Source organism: Rhinatrema bivittatum, chromosome 5, assembly GCF_901001135.1.
Source record: "Rhinatrema bivittatum chromosome 5, aRhiBiv1.1, whole genome shotgun sequence".
NCBI classification, from domain to species: domain Eukaryota; kingdom Metazoa; phylum Chordata; class Amphibia; order Gymnophiona; family Rhinatrematidae; genus Rhinatrema; species Rhinatrema bivittatum.
This window is the reverse complement of record NC_042619.1, coordinates 361,169,985-361,196,799: the sequence shown is the minus strand read 5'-3', so window position 1 is coordinate 361,196,799 and position 26,815 is coordinate 361,169,985. Positions and strand designations below refer to the sequence as shown.

The 26,815-nt window shown below is 48.2% G+C and overlaps 1 protein-coding gene across 3 annotated transcripts in view; it reads right to left on the bottom strand.

Annotated features, from left to right (window-relative positions):
* UGGT2 (UDP-glucose glycoprotein glucosyltransferase 2) overlaps positions 1-26,815 on the bottom strand; it is a 1,031,439-nt gene that overhangs the window by 97,066 nt on the left and 907,558 nt on the right. For 2 of the 3 annotated variants that reach the window (XM_029604715.1, XM_029604718.1), the window contains exons 32-34: positions 16,555-16,650; positions 15,603-15,632; positions 6,422-6,506 (exon numbers count right to left, since the gene is read on the bottom strand). In XM_029604715.1, the coding sequence (XP_029460575.1) occupies positions 6,422-6,506; positions 15,603-15,632; positions 16,555-16,650 (211 nt within the window). The remainder of the gene's footprint in view (positions 1-6,421; positions 6,507-15,602; positions 15,633-16,554; positions 16,651-26,815) is intronic. The other variant, XM_029604716.1, reaches the window with a different exon arrangement.

Below are 26,815 nucleotides of genomic sequence, written 5' to 3'. Positions count from 1 at the left end.
TGCAGAAGAGGAAGAAAGGAACCCAAGGTTACCATCTTGAACTTTTCTCGTTGGAGGTACTTGTTGAGGGCATGCAGGCCCAGAATTGGACGAACGCCGCCTGATTTTTTGGGGATTAGAAAGTACCGGGAAAAGAATCCTAGGCCCTGTTGGGAGTAGGGCACTGGTTCGATTGCTTTGGACTAGAGGAGGAGGGAGACCTCCTGTTCCATGAGTGATGAGTGGTTGGATGTTCCCCACGTCTGCCGAGGTGGGAAATCCGGTGGGATAGAGAGAAAGACCAGGTGATAACCCTGAGAAATTATGGCAAGGACCCACTGGTCCGAGGTGATTGTGCACCAGATGTTGATGAAATGGCACAATCGATCTCCCATTGGTATCTGTGGCAGTGGAAGCTGGCTGCTGCTCTCTATGCAGGAGTCAAAAACCGGAAGCAGGGCCCAGCTGAGGAGCTGCTTGCGGCTTTTGCTTACGAGGTTGATGGGACTGGGCCTTCTGGAAAGGCCTCGTAGAACGACTTCTAGACGGTGGTGGATAGGACTTCTTTGGACAGAAGAATGACTTTTTGGTGTCCTTCCTGAATGGTTGTTTAGAGGAATACTCAGGAGGCATCAGAGAGAGTTGGCGAAGGGTCTCATGATGCTCTTTGAAGTCCGCCACCGTCCGCTGGATCTGTTCACCAAACAGATTGTCTCCTATGCAAGGCAGATCAGACAATCTGTCTTGTACTTCAGGGCACAAGTCCAAAGACAAGCCAGGCCATCTTCTTGCAGAAATATCAGCTGCAGATACCCTGGAAGTGGTGTCGAAGATATCGTAAGAGGATCTTATTTCATGTTTCCCCACGTCAAAACCTTTGTGAACCAGGGTTTGTAGCTGTTCCTGGAATTGCTGAGGCAGGGACTCTGCAAAATCCTGTATCTGCTTGAATAAGACCCTATTATATTGGGTCATATAGCACTGGTAAGAGGCGATCCGAGAGATGAGCATTGATCCCTGGAAGACACGCCGGCCAATGGCATCCAGGAATTTCTGCTCCTTACCTGGGGGGGAAGGAAGAGTGGGATTTTGAGCGTCATGCCCTCTTTTGGGCAGATTCTACCACCACAGATTGGTGATCCAGCTGAGATTTTTGGAACCCTGGGGCTGATTGGACCAAGTAAGTGGTATCTGCCTTACGGTTGACTGGAGTTACCGAACCAGGGTGTTCCCAATTCTTTTTGAGAAGATCCAAAAGAACCTGATGGATAGGGATGGAGGTTATTTCCTTGGGAGCATCCAGGAATTGTAACAGCTCCATCATTTGGTGTTTATCATTTTGCTCAGTCTGTAATTGGAAGGGAACCAACTCAGACATTTCCTTCACAAAATTTATGAAGGACAAGTCCTCTGGAGAAGAATGCTTTCTGCTTTCAGCAGGAGAAGGTGGTGATGGTAAATCATCGGTGTCTGGAGATGAATCGTCAGTCCAGGTGTCATAGGGATCAGCACCTGTCCCTCTAGAAACCTGAGAAGGACGGGACGAAGGTATTCCTGAAGGTCCTGGTCTAGGCTCTGAAGGCATCGAGGGAAGGATTGGAGGCACCAATGAAGGCATCAAGGGCATCGGTGCAGGTATCGAGGGCATAGATGGATGGACCGGTGGCACCGATGGCCGCATCGGCATTGATGGTTGGGGCATCGGCAGGACTCCTGATGGAGGAAGACGGAACGGTGTTTCTCCTCCCGATGACAGAGTCAGTGGAGAAGGCACCAGATCCACTGGTGACTCAGGATCCATTGGTGGAAAAGCGGCTATAAGCGCTTCCATCTTCAAGAGCAGCAGTGCCAATGCTGCTGGAATGGGATCAGTGGTCGGTTCCACAATCGGCACCCAGTGTCGGCGTCGGAGGAACCTGGAACCTGTGCACTGCCTATCGATGGCCTCCTGAACCATCCGGTCCAGCTCTTCATGGAGACCTGGAGCAAGCAGCCCCGGCTCCGGAAGGGGAGAATGAGGCAGAGGCATAGCCGGAGGGACCACTGTTAAAGGTGGAGTCACGGCTCCCAATACCCGTCTGGGTGAGGGTTGCCTTGGTGACCCGGTCCCAGAAAGGGTCGATGCCTTTTCTGGACGAGGTTTCTTCGATGGCGGCTCGGATGATGGCAAAGTCGATGACTTTCCTTCATCGATGGTCCGAGGCTTTCGGTGTCGATGCTTCTCTCTACGATCCCCTCGATCCTGAGGGGGAGTAGAAGTAGTCGATGGCTGGGAAGTCGTCGATGCAGGACGGTCACCGGCTGGTGCCCGATGCTGGCAGGAAGTGGATGGCGCCAGTTCGGACAACGTCGAAGCAATAGACGGCGTCGGAGTTTGAGAACGGAAGAGAAGTTCCATTTTCTCCATTCTGGCTTTGAGACCTTTTGGTGTCATTAAGGCATATTTGGTGCAAGTCAGGACATCATGCTCGCACCTGAGGCACATTATACAGACCTTATGGGGGTCTGTTATGGACATGGTGCGAGTACAGTCAGGGTACCGACGGAACCCCGACGCCATGGCCTTTGAAAAAATTGAGCCGCGGTGCGGTCGATGGCCAGAAAGCTGCAAGGGCCAAACTCGGCGGGAATCGACCGAAAATGGGTAAAGGACTTACCGGAATACCGCGGAAGCAAAAATTCGAAAGGGGGACTCCTGTGGGGTATAAAGGTTTTTAGTAATTCCGTGAGGAAAATTTCTGTCAGGAATCTCTGTGGAGCTCCTTAACCCGCATGGCTACTGCTGCGCGGAAAAAAGAAGACTGAAGGGGGACCCCTGCTGGCTGCAGGTTTAGTGCCATGCTGGGCATGCCCAGTAGGTGCCAGTCAAAGTTCTAGAAACTTTGACAAAAGTGTTCCGTGATTAGGCTCCATCCTGTGATGTCACCCATATGTGAGGACTACCATCCTGCTTGTCCTGTGAGAAAGGAGGCTACTTCTTACTGTATTGTTATTTGTTTATGTTAATAAATGTTATAATTAGTGAGGTTTGGGTGGACCCTTGGACACTGTGGCAGCTGACCATGCCCACGGGGGGGAAGTCCCATGAGGGGCCACAGGTCAGGCTCAGCTTAGGACACACAAACACAGAGATTGATCTTTTATTAGACAATGGGGTGAAGCCACCAGAGGTGGCAGTAGTGAGCAGAAGAATTAGCCCAGCTGGGCTAGTATCCCTCGGGCGCTGGAACAGCGACTCCTCCGGTAGCAGTGCTGTAGTGGAAAGAACTGAAAATGAGTACAGTGGAATAAGCACAAAGCCCCAGTATGGAGAACCCCAGGATAGGGAGAGCAGGCCCTTGAGGAGCGAGTACCTGATCCCTGAGAGCTGAGAGGCTTGAAAGTAATGTACTCACACAGCGGTACCACGTAGGAGATGGCACTAGGGCTGGAACGGAGGCAGGCCCTCGAGAAGCGAGTACCTGGTTCCATGGAACAGCTTGGAGGTGAAGATGGTAGTATTCACTGGTGTTGAAGATAGCGAATCCTTCCAGGCAGAAGAGAAGGAAGGAGCAGGCAGCGAGTCAGGGCACATGGGTCCTTGAGGAGCGAGTACCAATTTCCTACCAAAATGATAAGGGGAATGGAACAACTCCCCTATGAGGAAAGACTAAAGAGGTTAGGACTTTTCAGCTTGGAGAAGAGACGACTGAGGGGGGATATGATAGAGGTGTTTAAAATCATGAGAGGTCTAGAACGGGTAGATGTGAATCGGTTATTTACTCTTTCGGATAGTAGAAGGACTAGGGGACACTCCATGAAGTTAGCATGGGGCACATTTAAAACTAATCGGAGAAAGTTCTTTTTTACTCAACGCACAATTAAACTCTGGAATTTGTTGCCAGAGAATGTGGTTCGTGCAGTTAGTATAGCTGTGTTTAAAAAAGGACCTGCAAAAGACCTTGGAGGAGAAGTCCATTACCTGCTATTAAGTTCACTTAGAGAATAGCCACTGCCATTAGCAATGGTTACATGGAATAGACTTAGTTTTTGGGTACTTGCCAGGTTCTTATGGCCTGGATTGGCCACTGTTGGAAACAGGATGCTGGGCTTGATGGACCCTTGGTCTGACCCAGTATGGCATTTTCTTATGTTCTTATGTTCTTATGTTCCTGATAGCGACCTGAAAAGCAAATGAGGCCCCCGAGGAGCGGGTACCCCGTTAGCATTAAGAGTCCAATGGAAGATTGGAGAGGCAGAGTAGCTGGGTACGGAGAGCGAATCCCATCCGTAAGATTCCCCCCTTGCTAACTCAAAGGCTAGCAAACATCGTAGGCTTTAAATATCCGGGCAGCGTGACATCATCACAGGGGGACATCCCTGAGGTTTGCGCCAAGTAGGAAATAAGAGTGAGGGCCGTGCGGCGCGTGAGCCCTAAGGTACCAGCGGAGCATGGTGGGAGGCAGCGCTCAAGCCGGTCCAGGGACGCCGGAGAGGACGGCAGGCAGACGCCGCAGCAGCCAGGCGTCCATCCACAGCGAGAGGAGGTGCAAAGAAGGAAAGGTAGGCGGAGTGAAGCCGTCGGGAAGGGACGGTTGCAACAATAAAGCTGTGGTCAAACATGTCCAAAGCGAAGCCAAGGTCTTTGAGGTCTCTATGTTTATAGTTTCATGTTCTGGTTTGGGAGCAGGGGGGAGGCCTGTTGGGGAGTAGTGGTGGCACTGGTCCAGGGTGCCCCAGTTATTGTCTTCTCTAAAATAAGTGAATTTATAGATATTTATTTTGGGGTTGGAAGTGGAGAGAGAAAAAAGGGGGACGAAAACAACAAATGACTGACATGATTCCTTAAAATATAAAAACCATAGCAAAATCATTATTTGTAAGGAATTCCTAAAATATATATGATACCAAAATCCTCTCTTTCAAAAACTATCTTTCTCAATGTACAAAATCCTGATAGCATCCTTTTAAACTAACCTCCTTCAACAATGCCTTGGAGGCAGCGTTCACTACTTCTGAAGGAGCGTCCCTGGTATTACTCAATGGTGACACCTAATGGTTGGAACTAGGATGCATGCCCATTAGATTCTGGAGGGGATCATACTCTGTAGCTCCTGGTCACTACAATGACTGGGCTAGGGAAGGCTGTAAAAACAGTATTTTCCAACCCTCTCCTGGAGGCACATCTATTCAGTCAGATTTTCAGGATTGCCACAATGAATATGCATGAGGTAGATATGCATACCCTGGGACTGCTATGTATGCAAATCTATCCCATGTATATTCATTATGGATATCCTGAAAACACGATTGGCTAGGTGTGCCTAAAGGAGAGGGTTGAGAAACACTGTTATACAAAAGGAAACAGCTCGGGTAACCAGGGATGCTTCCTTAGCATTTCCAGCTGGTCTGGAAAGCAGAGGACATGAGGCAGGAATCAAACCTAGGTCTTTTGCATGGCAGTGCAGAGCTACTAGGCTGGCTCTCAGAATTTTAATTTTTAAATACTTGTTACCTAAATTTTAATGATGATATATTCAGTAAATTCTGTAAAATAACCTAGTTTTGACACTTTGGTAGCAGTGAAAAATATAAGAAATTCAATATACATCCATTTTATACCTTTTTCAGTCTTCATGGGATTGTCTAGGCAAGGTCAGAGAGTATGGTATTCACTGCTTGTGACTGCAGCAGAACTGATCAGCATCAAATTGAATACTGAGAACTGACATTTGAAGAGTGAGGAGAAAATGCTATATGAGCCTGGTTAATTTCCAACGCTAAGTTTTTAGTGTGTTTCTGCCTCTCCCTAGGCGGGGCCATGCACCAGCAGACTCCATATTAGCAGTGATGCTGTGCTGTGGAAATGGAGATTTTTAGTTACTTGCGCTCTGCTGCTTTGAAGTTTTCTGGGCCCTGTTTATTTGCATTTAATGTATCTGCCTAGAATGGGAGTACATGATGTTTGCAGGTGGAGGTAGTTATTACATAACTCCTCTGTGAGAAAGGGGGGTTTGGGATAATATAAATGTAATTCTGAGGATATACTAAGTTATGTTGTATTAGTATATATTATTATACTTTTATAATCTGCTTTGAGTCTTTTCTGAGAAAAATGGGATGTAAATAGAAATGTCATGCAAAAGTTGCCAACGAAGTCTTGTGGCACCATAGCCCAACAGAAGCTGGTTCTAACTGAGCCAGAAACCCAAAGGAAAGGGGCAAACTGCTGGTCCCAAAATATAATAATGGGGCCAAACTTCCTTCCCTCCTCCCAAAATCCCATACAACCCTTCAAACAGCGAGCTACAAAACAAAGCCAATTAATTCATATTTCTGAAAGATAATGCAAGACTAAAAATGCTCAAACTGAGAAATGCTATAAAACAAGTCATACATATGTAATTAGTTATTTTAACATTTTACGGTTCATAAAACACTGTAAAGTCCCTGCTAACCTTACCTTAAAAGTAGGGGAGAGATAGTTTTTCAAAAACCAGAATTTGACTGGCGTTTTGGTGTTTCGAAGAACTGAAAGCATCATAATTCTATGAAAATAAACAGGTTTTAATCAACAGCAGCATGATACTTAAATATTATATATCTATTTATACATCCCCCATCCCAAATGTTGCTTCTGCTGTTTCCCTAACAGGATATTGATCCAGTGACTCCAACCAATTGCTATTGATGTATCAATTAATGGATATAATTTGACCCTCTGAATATAGGAATAAAAATAACAATGGGCACCTTCTCTAGCATATAGCACCAGAGAATGAAGACTTTCAGTCAGGAATAGATTCAAACGGGGCAAATTCTGGCCCTTTTCACAGTAACAAAACTGCATAAATTAAAGAAGTTCAACACCACAAAGTCCATTATTTATAGAGTGGGCCTCCCATGTTTCATGTCTAACACTGACTCCTTCCAATGCAGTCCTGGCCCTGCTCTAGCCAGGGGCACCATGTTCAGCAGAGTTGCTTACTTGTAACAGATGTTCTTCAAGGACAGCAGGATGTTAGTCCTCACACATGGGTGACATCATCAGATGGAGCCTGATGTGGAAAACCTAAGTTTTCAGCATGCCCTATACCATGCATCCACACGGGGTTCCTCTTCAGTATCATAACATAGATTTACAATAAAATAAAAATAGGAGAAACCCAACTCCGCGGGGTGGCAGGTGGGTTTTGTGAGGACTAACATCCTGATGTCCTTGGGGAATACCTGTTACAGTTAAGCAACTCTGCTTTCTCCAAGACAAGCAGGATGGTAGTCCTCACACAGCCTGAATGCAAACAACGGGCCCTAGATTGGGAGAGTTGGGTTCTACACCTTGAACAGTTTCCTGGGGACAGATTCACCGAACCTACTTTTGCGTCGGCCATCCCTATCCAGATAGTAATGGGATGTGAATGTGTGGAGAGAACTCCACGTCGCAGCCTTGCAGATCTCTTCCACGGGAACTGATCACAAGTGGGCCACCGATACTGCCATGGCTCTGACAGAATGAGTCTTGACATGACCCTCAAGATAAAATCCTGCCTGGGTATAACAGAAGAAGATGCAATCTGCTAGCCAATTGGATAGTGTCTGTTTGGCAACAGCAATGCCCAACCTATTCTTATCAAAAGAAACAAAAAGTTGGTTAGATTATCTAAGGCAGACCTGGGCAAGGGGTGGCCCGCGGGCTGAATCCAGCCCGCCTATGGTCTGTGACCGGCCCGCCCACTGCTGAGAGCAGACGGGGAATGAGGCACGCTGCCTTCCCTTGCAGAGGGAAGGCAGCAGTTCATTCTCCGCTCCCTCGCTCCCCGATTGGCCGGCCAATCGGGGAGCGAGGGAGCGGAGAATGAACTGTTTTTTTTTTTTACAGCGTCCGGTGGGGGGGAGGGAGTGACTCAAGCGAAGGCACGCTGCCCGATTGGCCGGTGCTGGGCAAGCCTTGCCCAGCACTGGCCAATCGGACAGCGTGCCTTCGCTCGAGTTTCTTTCCTACATATGTCACAGTTCCGCCTTTCGTGGTCTTTTTTCAGGGGTCCCCAACCACCGGTCCGCGGCGCGCGCTCCCGGTCTCTCCCGCTGGGCTGTCAGCACGTTCAAGCCCAGTGGTAACGGCAGCGGTGTTAGAAGTCAGTGGCGTAGCCACGGGTGGGCAGGTGCCCACCCAACTTAGACCCAGGCCCACCCAACTGGCACTCCCCGCGACAGCGAACAAGAGAACCCACGCCTCACGCGCCATCACGGCACACATGGGGAAGCGCTGCTGCGGCCATATGGCCAACCGGTCTTCCTGTTGAGGGAGGGGGGGGGGGAGCGGAAGCGCCGCGCGCAGCTTCCGCTTCCTCCCCCCAATGCAGGAAGATCAGCTGCCTCTCCTGCTGCCACCCGTTCTCCTGCTATCTTCGGGCCAAACGGCCCGCCGAACTTCCTGTTTGGGGGTGGGGGAGCGGAAGCGCCGCGCACAGCTTCCGCTTTCTCCCCCAAAACAGGAAGATCAGCTGCCTCTCCTGCTGCCACCGGCCTCCTGCTATCTTCAGGCGTCGGGCCCGCCGATCTTCCTGCTTGGGGGGGGGGGAGGGAGGAAGCGGACGTTGTGCGCTGCGCTTCCGCTCCCCCCCCCACAGGAAGTTCGGCGGGCCCGACGCCCGAAGATAGCAGGAGTCCGGTGGCAGCAGGAGAGGCAGCTGATCTTCCTGCTTTGGGGGGAGGAAGCGGAAGCTGTGCACGTGCTTAAATGTGTATGTGTGGATGAGAATGGGAGTGTGTGTGGGTGAAAACTGGAGCCTGGGTGTGTATGTGGGTGAGAATGGAAGCTTGAATATGTGGGTGAATGGGAGCTCGAATGTGTGTATGTGTGGTTGAGAATGGGAGCCTGGGTTTGTGTGTGGGTGAGAATGGAAGCTTGAATATGTGGGTGAATGGGAGCTTGAATGTGTGTATGTGTGGGTGAGAATGGGAGCCTGGGTTTGTGGGTGGGTGAGAATGGGAGCTTGAATGTGTGTATACATGGGTGAGAATGAGAGCCTGGGTTTGTGTGGGTGGGTGAGAATGGAAGCTTGAATATGTGGATAAGAATGGGTGCTTGAATGTGTGTATGTGTGGGTGAGAATAGGACCTTAAATGTGTATATGTATGGATGAGAATGGGAGCTTGAATATGTGTGGGTGAGACTGGGAGCATGGGTTTGTGGGTGAGAATGGGAGTCTGGGTTTATGTGTGTGGGTGAGAATGTGTGCCTGGATGTGCGTCTGTGTGTGCATAAGAATATAAGCCTGGGGAGGGGTGAGAAAGTGAGAACTTGTATGTGTGTCTGCAGAGAATGTGAGCTTGGGGGGGGGGGAGAGCATATGAGAGTGAGAGCTTGAGTGTGTGAGAGGGAGTCTGTGAGAGAAAGTGTGTGTGTGTGTGTGTGTGTGGAAGGGAAGAAGACAGTAATAGAAGAAAGACACTGAAAAGGAATTAGGAAATGAGCTATAAGGGAAAAAATGGGAAAAAGAGACCAGGACCAACTGATTAGAAAAATACAAAGATCAGACAACAAAGGTAAAAATATATATCTATATTTTGAGATGTTAGCAATTTAAATATAAGCAACACAACCGCTCTCTCAAAATTTATGGACAGGTAGGAGCCGTGTATAAAATCGTAATAATAAGAAGGCTAAAGTACCACAAATCACCGTGAATTATGTTTGTATCATTAAGTAAACCTCATACTTAGGCGTAGATGTGAATGCTATGCTGCATAATTTGGCATTATTTATCAGTAAAAAAACAACTAGTAGACCTGGCAACAAATTCCAAAGCTTAATTGTGATTTGAGTGAAAAAGAATTTTCTCCGATTAGTTTTAAATTTGCTACTTGCAAACTTCATAAACTGCCCCCTAGTCTTTCTATTATCCGAAAGAGTAAATAGCGATTCACATTTACCCGTTCTAGACCTCTTATGATTTTAAAGACCTCTATCATATCCCCCCTCAGCCGTCTCTTCTCCATGCCGAACAGCCTTAATCTCTTTAGCCTTTCCTCATAGGGGAACTATTCCATCCCCTTTATCATTTTGGTTGCCCTTCTCTGTACTTTCTCCATTGCAACTATATATTTTTTGGGAATGTATCAGCATATCCATGTAGTAGCAGAATCAAAAGCTATGTAATGATTCACTCTCTTAAGCTTTATCCAAAACAATTTGTTGTTTCCCTGACCCCCCCACCCTGACTCCCGAACATGCCACATATGCTTACACATAGCAATTACTGGAGAGAAAATAAGAGTCTTGGACCATACCATATACCAAACCCTCTGGCATAATGAAACTAATTGTTTTATTTTTCAATTTATTTTTTATTAAATTTCAAAATTTTCACAAAGATACAACTTTGCTTAAGTAACATGATACATATTGTTAGTTAAGGCTGCCGACAGTACTGGGGTGCATGAGTCCCGCGAGGACTTCCATAGCTGATAAGTTTGCCATGTCTTTTCAAATTTAATGATACTTTTGTGTTTGTAGGCTGTAATTTTAGATAATAAATATATTTTATCCATCTTTTGTTGTATGACTGCTTTTGTTGGTACCCTCAAAGACTTCCAGAATTTTTCTATTTCACAGCGGCTAGCTGTTAAAATATAATGAGCTAGTCGATTATGATCGACTGTGATCTCTGGAATTTTAATAGCCAGTAACGACTGGGCTGGCGAGGGTGCGACCATCCCCGGAATCATTTCCCCCATCCATTGGAACATCCCCTGCCACACATCTTGAATAATTGGCAATCCCACCACATATGGAAAAAAGTAACTACAGTCGCACAAGCCCGCTAACATTTATCTGAGACATGTGCTGTGAATTTATGTAATTGAAGAGGGTACAGATACCAACGGTATAAGAGTTTGTAAGAGTGTTTTATGAGGGAAGTGGCAATGTACCCTCTTCCCATGTTCTGAAAGATGTTTTTCCATTCCCGGGGTGACCATTCTAGCTGAAGATCCCTCTCCCAGGCCTTTTGAAAGACTGGTGTGGGCTTGTCCCGCGATGCTAATAACTGATATAGCACGGAAAGAACCTTTTTGAAACTATTTGCTTTTCTGCAAACCTTTTCAAATTCAGACATGCCTAAGTTGAGGTGTTTATCAATCATGCTAGCTCATGCAAAATGGGCTAGTTGTGCATAAGGGTAAGCTGCTGTCTCAGGTAAGTCTAAAAAAGAACGTATTTTCTGTGGTCCCCAAACATGCTCCCAGGTCCAAATTCCCTGTGGCCTCCACACTTGAAATGCCACATTCTCAAAACCATGTCTAAATGCTTTATTTGCATATAAACTGGTGCTAGCATGATATTCCCTCTGTCCCAAACTGATGCCACAAGTCTAGAGAAAGGAGGGTAGATGGGGGAAGTTTGGTTCCTGGCTCAACAAGCCAGGTCCCTCTGGGCTGCCATAGAAGACTACAAAGTTGAACGTGCCCAAGCATTTCCTGAGTTGTTTGCACCCATTGATTGGGCTGCCGAGTGTTGTGCCAGTCAACCAGCCTCTTAAATTGGGCAGCCCAATAGTATCTGGAACATTAAGTCCCCTCTGAGGTTTAGGTTGGAAAAAAACCCGCTAAGCCACCCTTGACCTCCGCCCTGCCCAAATAAAGGCCATACATTTCTTCTGCCATTACATTAAAAGTGGTGCTGGGATCTTAACAGGTAGTGTCTGAAAAGGTATAGAAGTTTTGGTAGAATTGTCATTTTGAAGACCACCATACGACCCATCCAAGAAATGTGGTACTGGCTCCATTCCTCCATGTCTTTAGATAATTTATTCCACAAGGGTGTATAGTTTATGGAGAGCAAGTCCTGGGTGGCATTGAGTTGTACTCCCAAATACTTTATCTGCGTTTTTGCCCACCTAAATTTAAACATCCCTTGTAAATGAGTGGCCTCTCGGGGTGGGATAGTAAAATTAAGTATCTTGGATTTCTCCCAGTTAACTTGGAACCCCGATACTCTACTAAAGGCCTCCATTTCTCTAGTCAAATGCATAGGGGAGAGTTCAGGGTTAGTAAGCGTGAGTAAAATATCATCTGCATACAGGGAGAGTTTGGTGGAGATCCTTCCTACGGTCAAGCCGGTGACATCAGCATTACGTTGAATGTTAATCGCAAAGGGCTCGAGGAAGAGGGCGAACAGTAACAGTGATACGGGGCAACCCTGCCTAGTCCCCCTGCCCACTGTGAAAGTAGGTGATTAGCCACCATTAATCTTAAGATACGCCTTAGGTGCATTATATAGCTGACGTATTCATTAGAGATAAGGGGCTCCAAATCCCATTCTTTCCATAGTATGAAAAAGGTAAGGCCAATGCACCATATGGGGCTCCAAATCCCATTCTTTCCATAGTATGAAAAAGGTAAGGCCAATGCACCATATCGAATGCCTTTTCTGCATCGATGGACAGTGCTATAGTGGGTATATTGTGTTTTTTTTCATACCAAATATTGTCAAGGATTTTGTGGACATTATCAGCTGTTGTTCTCCCAGGGATAAATCCTGCCTGGTCTGAATGGACCAACTGAGCTATAAAACAATTCAAACGATTTGCAAGAATTTTCGCCAATAGTTTAACACCGATATTCAGGAGAGATATGGGCCGGTATGATCCGCAAAGTGCTGGATCCCTACCTGGTTTTACCAGAATAGTGATCCCCGTCGTATTATCTTGTGGCGACAGATTGGTCCCCATTCTCAAAGAATTAAAGAATTTCAAGAGTACTGGCAACAGCACATTTGAGAACTGTTTGTAAAACCTCGGTGTGTATCCATCGAGGCCTGGAGATTTACCAGGTTTTAGTGTCTTCATGGATTTCTCCCAACGTGATATCTTTATCTAAAAACTGCCGTTGGGAAGTTGTCAGCTCCGGGAGTGGTATATCTGACAGATATTCAGTGATGGCCCCCGCCCGAATAGTCGGGTCGCTGCTATAAAGCTAAGCATAAAACTGATGAAATCTTTGTCTAATGGAGTTATTATCAGTTAGGAGGTTTCCCTCTGAATTTTTAATTTTAAGGATGGTGGCTTGCGCTTGACTACCCTTGAGCGCTTGAGCTAAATACCTCCCAGCTTTATTTCCCCATCGAAACATTTCTGCTATGCCAGATCCATCTGGTGCGCAATTAGCGCTGAGTCAAGCGCTATCTTGTCCCGTATCTCCTGAATATCCTGTCATAGGTGATGTCGAGCAGTATCCCACATATGAGCAGTTACTAGTTGTTGCAAGTTAGTCATCAGGTGATGTCTTTCCCTCTCTCTCTGCTTTTTAATGAAGGTGGCCCTAGCAATGAAAGATCCCCGCAACAAGCTTTTCAAACATTCCCACACATTCCCTGGATTAGTATCTCTGGTGTCATTGAAACGCAAATATTCCTGTATTTCCCTTGCTATTTGTCTCTCGAACTCACTATCCTCCAACAATGAATTGTTAAGTCTCCAATACCGCTGGCCAGTATCATAATTTCGTAATTGCAATTGAAACCAGACTGGTGCATGGTCTGACCAAACTATTGGTTCAATTTCCACCGCATGAACTGTATTTATTCTTGTTTCATCTATCAGAAACATGTCTAAATGGGAGTAACTATTGTGAGGATGTGAGTAGAATGAATAATATCTGGATGTTGGAAAACGAGACCGCCAGATGTCTATCCCTGCAATAAGTGTGATTATGTTTTTGAACGCCTTTCTAGTGAGAGCAGAGTCCGAGCTGTTCCCCGTGGAGTTATCAATATGGGGGTTAAGTGTTACATTAAAATCTCCACCCGTCCCCAGAGCAGCTAAAAACGAACTATCATTGGATACTGATGTAAACTCTGCTTGTGATTACCCAAAGAACAGATTAAGTAGTCATTAGAAACAACATAATCTCACAAGGTCCATATTGTGACCTTCTCCCACGATCAGAAAAATAAACCTGGCGCTCACAAAAGGAACTCTGACATGCAAGGCAGTTCAGGTGAGAGCTTCAGCCCGCGAGCCTTCACTGGTATTCCTCCGGAGTCTACGATCGCCTTTGGTGACGTGTTGCCACCGCGGTGTCTCGGATCTGGAACCTGTAGGAGCAGTGATATTGGGGGCAGGAATCTCCACTGATAATCCTGCTTCCTTCAAGGCTTGTGCTGTTGCATCCAACGTATGGGCCTTGGGTGACTTCCCTTCTATCTGGAACCACAGTCCAAAGGGGAAAAGCCAGTGGTAGCGAACTTTTGCAGATGTCAAAGTGGTGGTGACGGGTTTGAAAGCCAGGCATTTTTGCAATGTGGTAATAGCTAAGTCTGCATAGATGGCGATTTCGTTCTCCTTCCAACGCCAAAATCGGTGCTGTCTCGCTGCAGATGCTATCTTTTCTTTGTATGCAAACGAAAGAAAGCAAACAACACTGTCACGGGGCTTATTCCCTGTCTTGGATCCCAGTGATCTGTGTGCTCTCTCTATCTGTGTATTGGCTTCAGATCCCACGCTGTCAGCATCCGTCTCTCCCAATATCATACACAGATTTTCTGAATTACCAATGTACAGTTAGCGTATTCCTCCCTCTCGGGTATGCCTTGAAAGCGTAAGTTGCAATGTCTGGACCTGTTCTCCAGATCTTCAAGTTTATCTGCTAGGTCAGACTGGGTGGATTGCAGTGCTGTCAGACCTTTTTGTTGCTTAGTCCACCTGTCCTCATGCTCATTGAGCCTGATGTCTGCTTCATCAAGTCTGTGGCCGAGCTCCGCGTGGTCATCATGCATTTCCTGTAGAGTGGTGGCGATTTCAGCTTTAAAAGATTATCCTGGCGTATCTCCATAAACCAGGAGCACAGTTCCGTAAGGGAGGGGGGCTCCATATTCGATCTCCTCGTAGCTCCGCCTCCGTTCCCCATCTCCTCTGTTTCTTCCTCCGCCACCATTGTGTGTGCCTCGGTGTCTGAGTCTTCCCCGCCTTTATTATATGAGAATTTCTTGAAATCTACCGTCTTTTTTTTTGGCCATGTGCCCTGTGAGTTCTGCTTCCGAAATCGTGCTGTCTCATTCCAAGTCGCTCAGATAGCCGCACCGTTTCCCCAGAAAAAGCCCCAGTAGACGAGGAGCTCCGTTTTAGTGAACCAGCAAGGGAAGTGACGTCACTTCCTCCTCTGGCTGTCTACATTTCTAATTATCGAATCACCAACTATGATGGCCGACCTAACCCTTCCCTCAATAATTCCTTTGACCCAGCACTTGGAGAGTTAAACAGCAGGGGGTCCTTGTTTTTAATCACATGCTGCTATGCAGAGCCTGAAACTGCTCCAAAGCTCTCAAGATGGCAGCATTCCAGACACATCGGGAGAAATTGCTGTTAGCTGCTTTCTCTCTGGGAAAGTCTGGGCTAGTAAGACTCCAGATTGTAAGCTTCCTCTGTTTGATGAACTCTATTTTATCATTGTGTTTGCAAGCTGAATTCTGTGCTGTCAGATACTGCTGCCTTTTAATGGTCACAGAGAGCATAACACTCAGACATATGAATTGGCACATGGCAATCCTCAGAAAATATCTCAGAAAAATATTACCAATATAAACAAAGTATCTTTTCCTTTTTCTATTTTTTTTTTTTTAAATCACAGCCTGTTTGACTTACCTTAGCCAGCTGAAAGCTCTGGTTCTTTTTCTGCCTTGAAAAAGGTTAAAGGCAATTTGAATAATAAAAGAGCATGTTACCTTCTCTTATCAACTGTCTTTTATTGCTCAACCTATTATCACATTCAAGGGATGGGAGCCAGGATGGAAGCCCTTGAGTTAGTAGGCTCACTTTCAGTCCTAACAAGGGGTGGTGAGCTTTCAAATTGTCAATGGCACGCTTCACTGCAAGTCTTATCAATTGCAGGAGCTTGGCCTCCACAAGCATTTCAGCTCAGAGAATAAGCAGATGATCCCTTTTTTTGAAAAGGGCTTGCTCAAACTACACATGTAGAGCTCTCCAAAGAAAACAAACCCCATCAGATGGGTAGTGAGCTGTGTTGCTTTCCTGGCTCGCATCACTGCAGAGAACAATCCACAGGAGCTTGGCCCATTAAGATAAATTTGACTCAAAACTAGTTTAATGGCTATATCACAATCATGAAATAGTTATAAAAATTCTCTTCAATTAAAAAACTGCATTGAGGCTTGTCCACAACTGTCCATCCAATAGCTGGAGGCAGAGGACACTGGCTGTATCTGGTTCTATGCATGATGTCATCAAAAAAGAAAAAAAACCAACTTTGTCTCCAATTGCTGGATGAGAGGTCTAAACCCACAAGTTTTTGATTGGTGGAGTAGAAGGACAAGGAATAGCAAAGGATGCACCCATTTCGTCTTTCCTTTGTATAGTCAAATATAAATATTAAGAGTTTTCAAAATGTGAAATGACAACTATTTTTAAATCTTTCCTGTAAAAGCAAAATGTTCCAAAAAAACCCCAAACCTTCTCAATCATAAAAAATACTTTCCTCGAATACTTTTGTTAAAAAAAGAAAATGCAGCCTCAATAATTTCTTTCACAAGGCTAATTAGAGTCACCAGATTTACTTGTGTTTGTGTGCCATATTTACCGTAAAAAGCGTTCATACAAATGACCTGAAGCAACAGTGAAGATATTCAGATCGTTTTTCTTCTCCTTTTCTTCTGTTTGTGATCCACCTGTAAAACTGTGAAACAACAAAAAACCCCTTTGTTTACCTAAGTAAGCCATAAGAGGTATTCCCACCTCTTCTTAAAAGGTTAGCAATCAGAATCAACATGTTTAAAGCTGCTGCACTAACCAGATTCCTCAAAATATATAAATATACCCACCTCTGGATTCTGCTGGGCAGACTGGATGGGCCAATTGGTCTTTATCTGCCATCGTTTACTGTGTTACTCAACTTCATCTTTCAGTCTTATTCCTAAAACTCTGCTGTTTTTCATCTAAGTATCTAATATTTTATACTTTTTAAACATTAAAGGAATGTAGTGCTGTTATAACAAAAAAGATGCATACCTCTTACAAATCTTTTAGTAACCGGGGGCAACTGTGACTCCTGGCCAAGCAGCCCCTACACCTCTGAAAGTTTATAAACCATACAGACAGCTTTCGAGTATACAACGAATGGCTGCAGTTTTTATTAGAAACCTAACAAAGGAATCTGATTTAGGAACTTGATCCCACCTAATGATTTCTTCCTCCCCTCCCATCCAGGAGGTGCCTTCAGGACCCAAATATTTGCTGCTCCTTTGGCTTTCAAAGGTCTATTCTGTTTCAGCAAGGCCTTATGGTGTGGAAGTCTCCTGAAGGCAGGTAAGAGGCCCATGCTGGGCAGGCCACCACACATAGCACTGTTGGCCTACCCCTATGCTCGCCGTATCTTCTTGGCCCTGCCGAGTCATCCACACTCATATGTCACTAAAGCTACTAACCCCTCCCCCAACTTAACCCCTTTACCAATTGGGCTTGAGCACCGCACCATAGAGGTCCTCATCCTCACCTTCCTTCCCCAGGGTAGGGGTGGCAGAGGAACACCCCCAAACCCCAGAATGACTGCAGTCTTAATACAATTCACACCTTGACCAGCCGTTGCTAGCACTGCCCATCTCAGATTATTCAAAAAGAATTCATGCCTCATATTAGACAGGTGAACACTATCCCTCACAAATAGGTCAGAGGAACTAACCACGGCCAAGTCATGCCAGATGTGAATCATCTCTCTGCTAACGGCCTTCCCAATGTCTGTCTACCTTTGCAAGTCCCTTCCCCACAGTCTCTTGCTGGTGAACCAGTGGCGAGGGATGATCTCTTACCAGCAAACATAAGTCCTGGGCAATTCTGCAGCAAGAACAGTTAAGTCAGATTTGATGAGGTTCAGATGCTACGGGCTTGGTAACTCACCCAGTTCACTGCCCCCTGGATGAATCACTATTATGTCTGGATGGATAGATTCCACACCTAATTCGCACAGAATGGGCAACAACTGATCCAGCACAGATAGACCTAGCAAACAGTCCATCCTTCAGCTGTCAACCCTACCAAGTATGCTGCTTTTTTCACATCTCATTGGGTGGGTATCGAAGGAGTGTCTCACTATCCATATTTATTTTTTTTATTTATTTATTTATTTATTTATTTATTTATTTAAAAGGGTTTATATACCACTTTTACAACGGACGTTGGTCAAAACGGGTTTACAACTCTTAATGTACATAATAAAATAACATAAAAAGACATATCATAAAACATTAAAATACAAATGTTATAGGGAATACAAGAAATGTAATCATAATCTAGAACCTTACGGAGCCTGGGAATATGAGGATGCACTAAGTCAGTGAAGGTTGAGTGTTAATGATGAGTAAAGAAGTCTAACTATTGCTGCCAGCTGGGCCCTCCGAGAAAGTGTGCAGACAGAAAACACAATAGAAATCATTAAGTTACATTGAGGGGGTCCCACTGACCTGTCTAATGTATGCTATGTAGGCTAACCAGTGCTACCTTGTTATGAATTGAATTGTACCTAATCGTAAGCCAGGTGTCACAACACAGAAGGTAGCTCTGATTTAGAGCGAGTGGGTCCTGTAGAAATCACTTTATAGGTTGGCTACCTCTAATAGATGCCTGAAAATTGCTGTGAATTGAAACCTGCTTCCCAGGGGCGAGCCACAATGAATGAAGAAGGATAGACATCCCCCCCCCCCCCGCCAACGTAAGCAATCACAGTCTGAACTGAGCATGTAGCCAAACCAGGTATCATGGACAAGACTACTGTCTGACCCCTAGCAATCTGATCTGTCTTGGATCTTCGAATATACATGAGCAGCTTGCCATCTGATAAGGAAACTCAATTCTGAGTTCTTGGATACCCTGCTTGCTAAAGCTGAAAATTCACTCACTCGCAAAGTGTTATGAACCCTCTTGTAGCGGTGCTATGGGAGGCTCCTTACTTCTACCTGGAGGCCACTCCGGAACCAGGGTCTCGCCTGTGAACTATCCAGGATTTGCTCCAGGGCCTGGGAGGCCTCGATTGTCCTTGGGGCCTGCCCGAGGCTGCTTGTGTTTGCATGAACTTCCTGGTTTGAGCCACGCCCTTCTCCCTAGGGACCAGCCCGCAGCACTTCTCCGTAGTTATAGGGCCAGCTAGGTGTGGGCCTGCCAAACTCCTCCCAGGGAGTCGCCGGTCTGCAGTCCTATAAAAGGACTTCAACTTCATTCTGGCTTTGCCTTGCAATGGGCCTACCATCCGGTTCCCTGTTGCTCCGTGCCCTGGAGTGAGCTGCCTTGGTACTCGCTCCGTTCCCGCTTGCCAGCTACAGTACCTGCGTGGTTCCCGCTTGCCAGCTACAGTTCCTGCCTGGGTCCAGTACCCGAGTCCTGCTACAGTTCCTGCCTGGTTCCAGATCCCGAACCCTGTTACAGTACTGACCTACTGTCTTAGTCTGGTTCCAGTTCCCTGTCCTGATCCACTACCGCCTAAGTCCCAGCGGTTGGGCTCCTACAGGCTCCTCCCTGGGGAGTACCAGCTTCCAGGGTGAAGAGCTCCTCTCGTCCAGCCTGAACATCTGCCTCCCGGCCTGCCAGTTCCTAGAGACATTGACCATCTTTTCCCAGTCTCCTGCAGGTCAGCCCAAGGGTCCACTAAACTGAGACTACCATAACACAAAGTGCTGAAAATGGCCAGCGAAAATGCAATCCAAACTCAGAGGAAACCACCTAGAGAAGAATGTGCCAAAGACACGGCAGCTGCTCATGTGCTACCGGTCTTTAGGAATCAATCATAGGGCCCATTTTCTTCGGCCATCTAATCATGATTTTCTTTACCATGAAAGTGTGTCCCACATGTGGTCTACCTTGTGCCTTTTGGAAGAATGCCAGTCCCACCAACCATATGTGCAACAGACCCCAGGACATACCCTGTTTGACATCCAAGATGTAATCTATTACCAGTTATTTGGGGATGGGATTGCCCCTTCACCCATGCTTATGGAAGGATATTTGGGGATGGGATTGCCCCTTCACCCATGGTTATGGAAGGATCTTATTCTGCAATATCCTTTGATGTAAGCTAGGGCAACAGATTGACACAGTTCACATTCTGTCAGTTTTGTGAGGAACAGACACATGCTTGTGCTGCAGTGCTGGACTGGAGGCAGCAGAAAATAAATTTGTGCAAGAGTATGGCAACTAATGGGCATTTTGCAGAATGGCGATTACTAACTTCAACCACTGTTGCATTATCATACCAAAAGATAACTGCCCTGTTGCCTTACTGGTGACTCCAAACATGAAGGGTGACCTTAATTGGGAATAATTCTACAAAGTTGATACTCCACGTGGCACTTCATTCTACCCATTCATGTGGCCATTATGTGACCACCAATCTCCCTCAAAGTAGATGCCAAATCCTATACCCCTGGTTGAATCAGTGTAGAGCTTGAGATCATGGCTTGTGACTGGTGGATGTAACCAATGCAAGTGCATCATTAGCACCAGGCATACAGGGCCCATACCCTGATTCTCAAGCTCAGTGCCCTGAGTCTCAGAGGCCCCACTATTTTTTTTCAATCCCAGCAGGGCCATGGTGGACTTTGAGGTGAGGTTGCCATGTCAGGCCCAGGCCAAAGAGAGAAGGCTACTGAGTGGGCCTGAGCAGCATGGCTGAAGACAGAAGTTTGCTTTACCGAGCCTAGTCTGAGTGGCTCGGGCTGTCGCATTCGGCTGATAAAAGTAGGCTACCGAGTGTGCCTGGGCTGCAAGGCTGAAGAGAAAAGGTTCCCGGTCAAGTCTAGGTCACAAGGCAGAAGAAAGAAGGTTCCCGGTCAAGTCCAAGCTGCACGGCTGAAGAAAAGGTTCCTGTGTTGAGTCCGCAGCTGTATGACCAAAAAGAGAATGTTGCTGCATCAGGCCTGGGTCGCACGACCAGAGAGAGAATGTTGCCACGACAGGCCCAGGTTGTGTGGCCAAGGAGAGAAGGCTGCCAGGTTGGTCCATGAGGTAGAAGAAAAATGGCTGTAGCATCGGAGGCAGGACAAAGAGAAGAGACTACTGCTGCCTGCACATTCTGGGGGGAGAGAGGGAAGTGTGAGAGGTTGTGTGAGTGTGAGCAGTAGAATATGTAAGAGCTTGTGTGTGAGTAATAGCATGTGCACGTGATTGTGTGGGTCTGGCATGGTGGCTGCCCATTTATCTGTTATGTATTTCTATCTTAGCTGCAGCACCGTGATGCTTGCATGGGGTTCTAAGAAGAATCAGCACAAATGGAACCAATTTGCAATTTTCATCTATGCCTGACTAGTTGTGAAGTCCATGGGTACTTTGACTTGTGAACTTTGCACCAGTTCTCTAAGGGAAAGTATCAGCACACTTTCCCTTTGAAGAGAAAAGTGTCCGAAGATATCTTACACCTGCATTCTCTGAGGGTACTTTATTCCAATTGCAAAACTATGCAAGTTGCTGCTTCCCTTACATTAGGAATGGCTCTGAACAATGCATGTAAAGGCAAAGGCATTGCAGAACACCACACATCCTTTTAGGGAGGGAAATTTTCAAACAACCCTTTTACTCATGTAAATGACCTTTTTAAAAACTGCCTTCTCTGTGATTTGAAAGGATAAATAATGTAGAGATTACTTACCTGATAATCTTGTTTTCCTTAGTGTATGCAGATGGATTCAAAACAAGTGGGTATAGCGTGCTCGTGCTAGCAGTTGGAGACGGATCTGACGTCAGCACGGGTACGTATACCCCCACAGGAAGTGAAGCAATTCAGTAACCTTCCTTGCAAAGCTGTCATAGCTCCATGAGTACTGACCGATCGATTAATTAAACAGGATTACCCTGACCGGTTGATAGTAGCTGGAGACCGCCAGGATTCTCAACCGGAAGGCGTCGACACCCGGCAGGGTGGATGCCCTATGTAATAAAACATGGCCTACCTTGAGCCTGTGAAAACCCATGAAATATTGGCAGCCGGGCGGGATGCTGAGTCCATCTGCATACACTAAGGAAAACGAGATTATCAGGTAAGTAATCTCTACATTTCCTAGCGTGTAGCAGATGGATTCAAAACAAGTGGGATGTACAAAAGCTACTCCTGGACTGGGCGGGAGGGAGGCTGCCCGCGGTCCGTGCAGGATTGCCCTCGCAAATGCGGTGTCCTCCCTGGCCTGGACATCCAGACGGTAGAATCTGGAGAAGGTATGGAGGGAGGACCACGTTGCCGCTTTACAGATCTCAGCAGGCGACAGCATCTGCGTTTCTGCCCAAGAGACCGCTTGCGCTCTGGTAGAGTGAGCCTTGACCTGTAGAGGCGGTGGTTTACCCGCGTCTACGTAGGCTGCCTTGATAACTTCTTTGACCCAGCGGGCGATAGTTGCCCTTGAGGCAACTTCCCCTTGCTTCTTCCCGCTGTGTAGAACGAACAGATGGTCCGTCTTTCGTATTGCTTCGGACACTTCCAGGTATCTGGGCAGTAGCCTGCCTATGTCGAGATGGCGTAGAACTCGACCTTCTTCTGACTTCTTCAAACTGTCTGTGGTAGGTAAAGAGATGGTTTGGTTGAGGTGGAAGTGCGAGACTACTTTGGGTAAGAAGGAAGGAACTGTGCGAAGATGGATGGCTTCTGGCGTGATTCGGAGAAACGGATCACGGCAAGACAGTGCTTGTAGCTCTGAGATGCGGCGTGCTGAGCATACAGCCAGCAGGAACACCATCTTCAAGGTTAACAAACGGAGGGACAGGCCTCGAAGTGGACGGAAGGCGTGTCCTGCTAGAAAGTCCAAAACTAGGTTGAGGTTCCACAGAGGTATGGGCCACTTCAGTGGCGGCCGAATGTGTTTGACTCCTTTCAGGAAACGTGAAACGTCTGGGTGTGTGGCAATGCTATTGCCGGCACTCCGTGGACCGTAGCAGGAAAGTGCTGCCACTTGGACCTTGATGGAATTGAGGGACAGACCCTTCTGAAGACCATCTTGCAGGAAGTCCAAAATGATAGGAATCTTAGCGGCATGAGGATTGGCGCTATGAGCTTCGCACCAAGCTTCAAATACTCTCCAGATCCTTATATAAGTTAGCAATGTAGAGAACTTGCGTGCTCTGAGGAGCGTATCTATTACCGGTCCCGAATATCCTCGGGTCTTCAGTCTAGCCCTCTCAATGGCCAGACCGTAAGAGAGAATTGAGCCGGATCCTCGTGAAGTATGGGACCTTGGCGCAGCAGGTCCCTGTGCGGAGGCAAGGGTAGTGGAGTCCCCGCCAGCAATCTTCTCATGTCTGCGTACCAGGGTCTTCTTGGCCAGTCCGGGGCCACTAGAAGAATTAGGCCTTTGTGCCGCTGAATCCTGTGTATAATGGCACCCAGCAGGGGCCATGGCGGAAAAGCGTACAGCAGAATCCCCTGGGGCCATGGTTGCACCAGTGCATCGATCCCCCAAGACCGAGGATCCCGCCTGCGACTGAAATATCTGGGTACTTGAGCGTTGGACTTGTCTGCTAGGAGGTCCATGCCCGGGGTCCCCCACTGATTCACAATCATCTGGAACGCCGTGGGTGACAGTTGCCAATCCCCGGGATGTAGACTTTCTCTGCTGAGGAAGTCCGCTGCGGCGTTGTCCTTCCCAGCAATGTGGACGGCGGAGATGTCCTGGAGATTCGTTTCTGCCCAAGTCATCAGAGGAGCTATTTCCAGTGATACTTGTCGGCTTTTGGTTCCGCCCTGTTGGTTGAAGTATGCCACCGTGGTGGCGTTGTCTGACATCACTCTGACTGCTCTGTGTCGTAGTCTGTGGGCAAGTCGCAGGCACGCTAGCCTGACTGCCCGTGCCTCTAGTCGATTGATGTTCCATCCCGACTCTTCTCTGCTCCATCGCCCTTGGGCAGTGAGTCCTTCGCAATGTGCGCCCCAGCCGCTCAGGCTGGCGTCTGTTGTAAGCAGGGTCCAGGTTGGAGTGGACATTCTGGACCCCCGGCTCCTGTGGCATTGCTGTAGCCACCATCGCAGCTGATTCCGTACCCTGGCTGGCAGAGGGAGGTGTACGGTATAAGTTTGTGATCGCGGGCTCCACCTGGATAGGAGTGCGCGTTGTAACGGCCTCATATGCGCCCGTGCCCATGGTATCACCTCCAGAGTGGATGCCATCAGGCCGAGGACTTGTAGGTAATCCCAAGCTGTGGGCCGGACGGCGTGCAGCAGGGCTTGCAGACGATTCTTGAGCTTTTCTCTTCTTTTGGGAGTCAAGCTGACTCTGTCTGCCAGAGTGTCGAATAGGACTCCTAGGTATTCCTTCGACTGAGACGGCTGTAGGGAACTCTTGTTTAAGTTTACTACCCAGCCTAGGCTCTCTAGAAGAGCAATCACTCGGCTGGTTGCCCGATTGCTCTCTTCTGGCGATTTTGCCCTGATCAACCAATCGTCCAGGTAGGGATGGACGAGAATTCCCTCCCTCCTGAGAACTGCTGCCACTACTACTATGACCTTGGTAAAGATCCGCGGCGCTGTAGCTAACCCGAAGGGTAACGCCCGAAACTGAAAGTGCTGGTTCAAGACTTTGAAACGCAGGTAACGCTGATGATCCCGATGGATTGGGATATGCAGGTAGGCTTCTGACAGATCTAGGGAGGTGAGAAACTCCCCTGGCTGTACTGAACTTTTGACAGATCGCAGGGTTTCCATGCGAAAGCTGGGGACCCGTAGGTAGCGGTTGACTGACTTGAGGTCCAGGACGGGCCTGAAAGTGCCCTCCTTTTTGGGCACTCAGAAATAAACGGAATAATGACCAGAATTTATCTCCCCTGCAGGCACTGGAATAATGGCCTTGAGGGAGAGAAGCCTCTGTAGGGTAACATCTAGCGCCGCTCTCTTGAGGGGTGAACAAGGAGCCGAAGAAAGTCCAGGTAGTACCCTTCTCGGATGATGGTGAGGACCCACTGGTCCGAGGTAATCGCGGCCCACCTGCGGTAAAAGAGGGTCAGCCTGCCCCCTATGGCTGCTACCCCCGGATGGGCCGGCTGATTGTCATTGTGGGGTATGGCCGGGGCTGGAACCCGAGCCGGCTCCCCTCTTATTGTGCTTGGGCCGAAAGGACTGGTTCCTGGCTTGCAACCGAGGTGCCTGGTAGCGGGACCCGTAAGGGTTGAAGCGCTGAGAGGTTCTACCTCTGGGTGGTCTAGAAGATGGGCGCTGCCTCCTCCGTGGTCTGTCTTCTGGTAGACGAGGTAAAGGAGAGGCGCCCCATTTATCGGCCAGCTTCTCCAGGTTGCTGCCGAACATTCTCGTGAGATGAGTCTTGGAAGAGGAGTCGGCCGACCAGTTACGTAGCCAGAGCTGCCTCCTGGCTGCCACTGAGGATGACACTCCCTTGGCTGCCGTACGGACGAGGTCAGAGGCTGCGTCAGTAAGGAAAGAGAGAGCTGATTCCATCCCTTCTCCCGGGGCGTTGTTCCGAGCCTGAGATAAGCAGGAACGCGTCACCACCGTGCAGCAAGTCGCAATTCGTAGGGACATGACTGCCACCTCAAAGGCCTGCTTCAGGATGGCGTCCAAACGCCGGTCATGTGTATCCTTGAGGGCCGTCCCTCCTTCCACCGGGATGGTGGTGCGCTTCACAATTGCGCCGACTATGGCGCCTACCTGAGGACACGCCAACATGTCCTTAGCCGCCGGGGCTAAGGGGTACATGCCAGCCAAGGCCCGACCCCCCTTGAATGGAGCCTCTGGTGCAGCCCATTCCAGATCGATTAGCTGCTGTGCCACTCGTAGGAGGGGAAAGTGGTGAGAAGTTTGGCGCAGGCCCTCTAACAGAGGGGTTCCCTCTAGGTTCCCCTGGGGTGTCATGGCCCGGAAGGGCCAGTTCCGACAGGCATTGCGAGATCAAGTCTGGAAGATCCGTTCTGGTAAAGAAGCGCCGCATGGTCCGATAAGGTTCTACCCCCGAGGGAAGCTCTCCCTCCTCGGGGAGCTCATCTTCTTCTGCCGGGTAGTCTGAATCCCCAGAATTGGGGCTATCAGGTGGCGAGTGGCCGCGCCGAGGCCGCGAGGGTCCAGGGGCCGGGTCATTCTGGACGTACGGACCCGGTCGGGGAGCTGACTGCATTGTGACAAAGGTGTGAATCCCTTTGAATAACTCCACCCAGGAGATCGAAGCCATATCTGGCCGCATGGGAACTAGGCCCCCCTGGTTCACTGGCTGCTCCCCGCTGCCTGCTGGTTCCGGAGTATCTGAGGAACCAGCAGGCAGCGGGGAGCAGCCAGTGAACCAGGGGGGCCTAGTTCCCATGCGGCCAGATATGGCTTCGATCTCCTAAGGACTTGCGCCTAACAATGCGCACCTATAGCAGTGCGCCTAGAACGCGCGCCTATAATCGAGCGCCTAAGGACTTGCGCTTAGCAATGTGCGCCTATGAACGGGCGCCTAGCAATGTGCGCCTAACAATGTGCGGCTATAGCAGTGCGCCTAGACCGTGCGCCTATAGCAGTGCGCCTAGGCCGTGCGCCTATATGCCGATCGCCGTACGCGTAGCAACGGCCGTGCGCGGAGCAACGGCGGGACGCTTTAGGTAGAAGACAATGGCGAGCAGGCAGACGAAATGGCGGCCTACTCAACTGGCCGCCCCAGAGGCACACTCTGCTTCTCCTCGGATACCAATAAGTAAATATAGACGCCTTACCTTGTCTTCGGCGCTTCCCGGCTGCAACCCGGGCGGTCTCCGGCTGCGGGGGGAGAGGGGGAGTACCTTCACCGCAGCGCTCGAGGAGGTGCACCCGCTGCCTCTAGGCCGCGCCCAAACTCGTCTTGCTCAGGGGCCAAGTCCCCGCCGGGACCGAGGCTGCCTCTAGGCCGCGCCCGAGC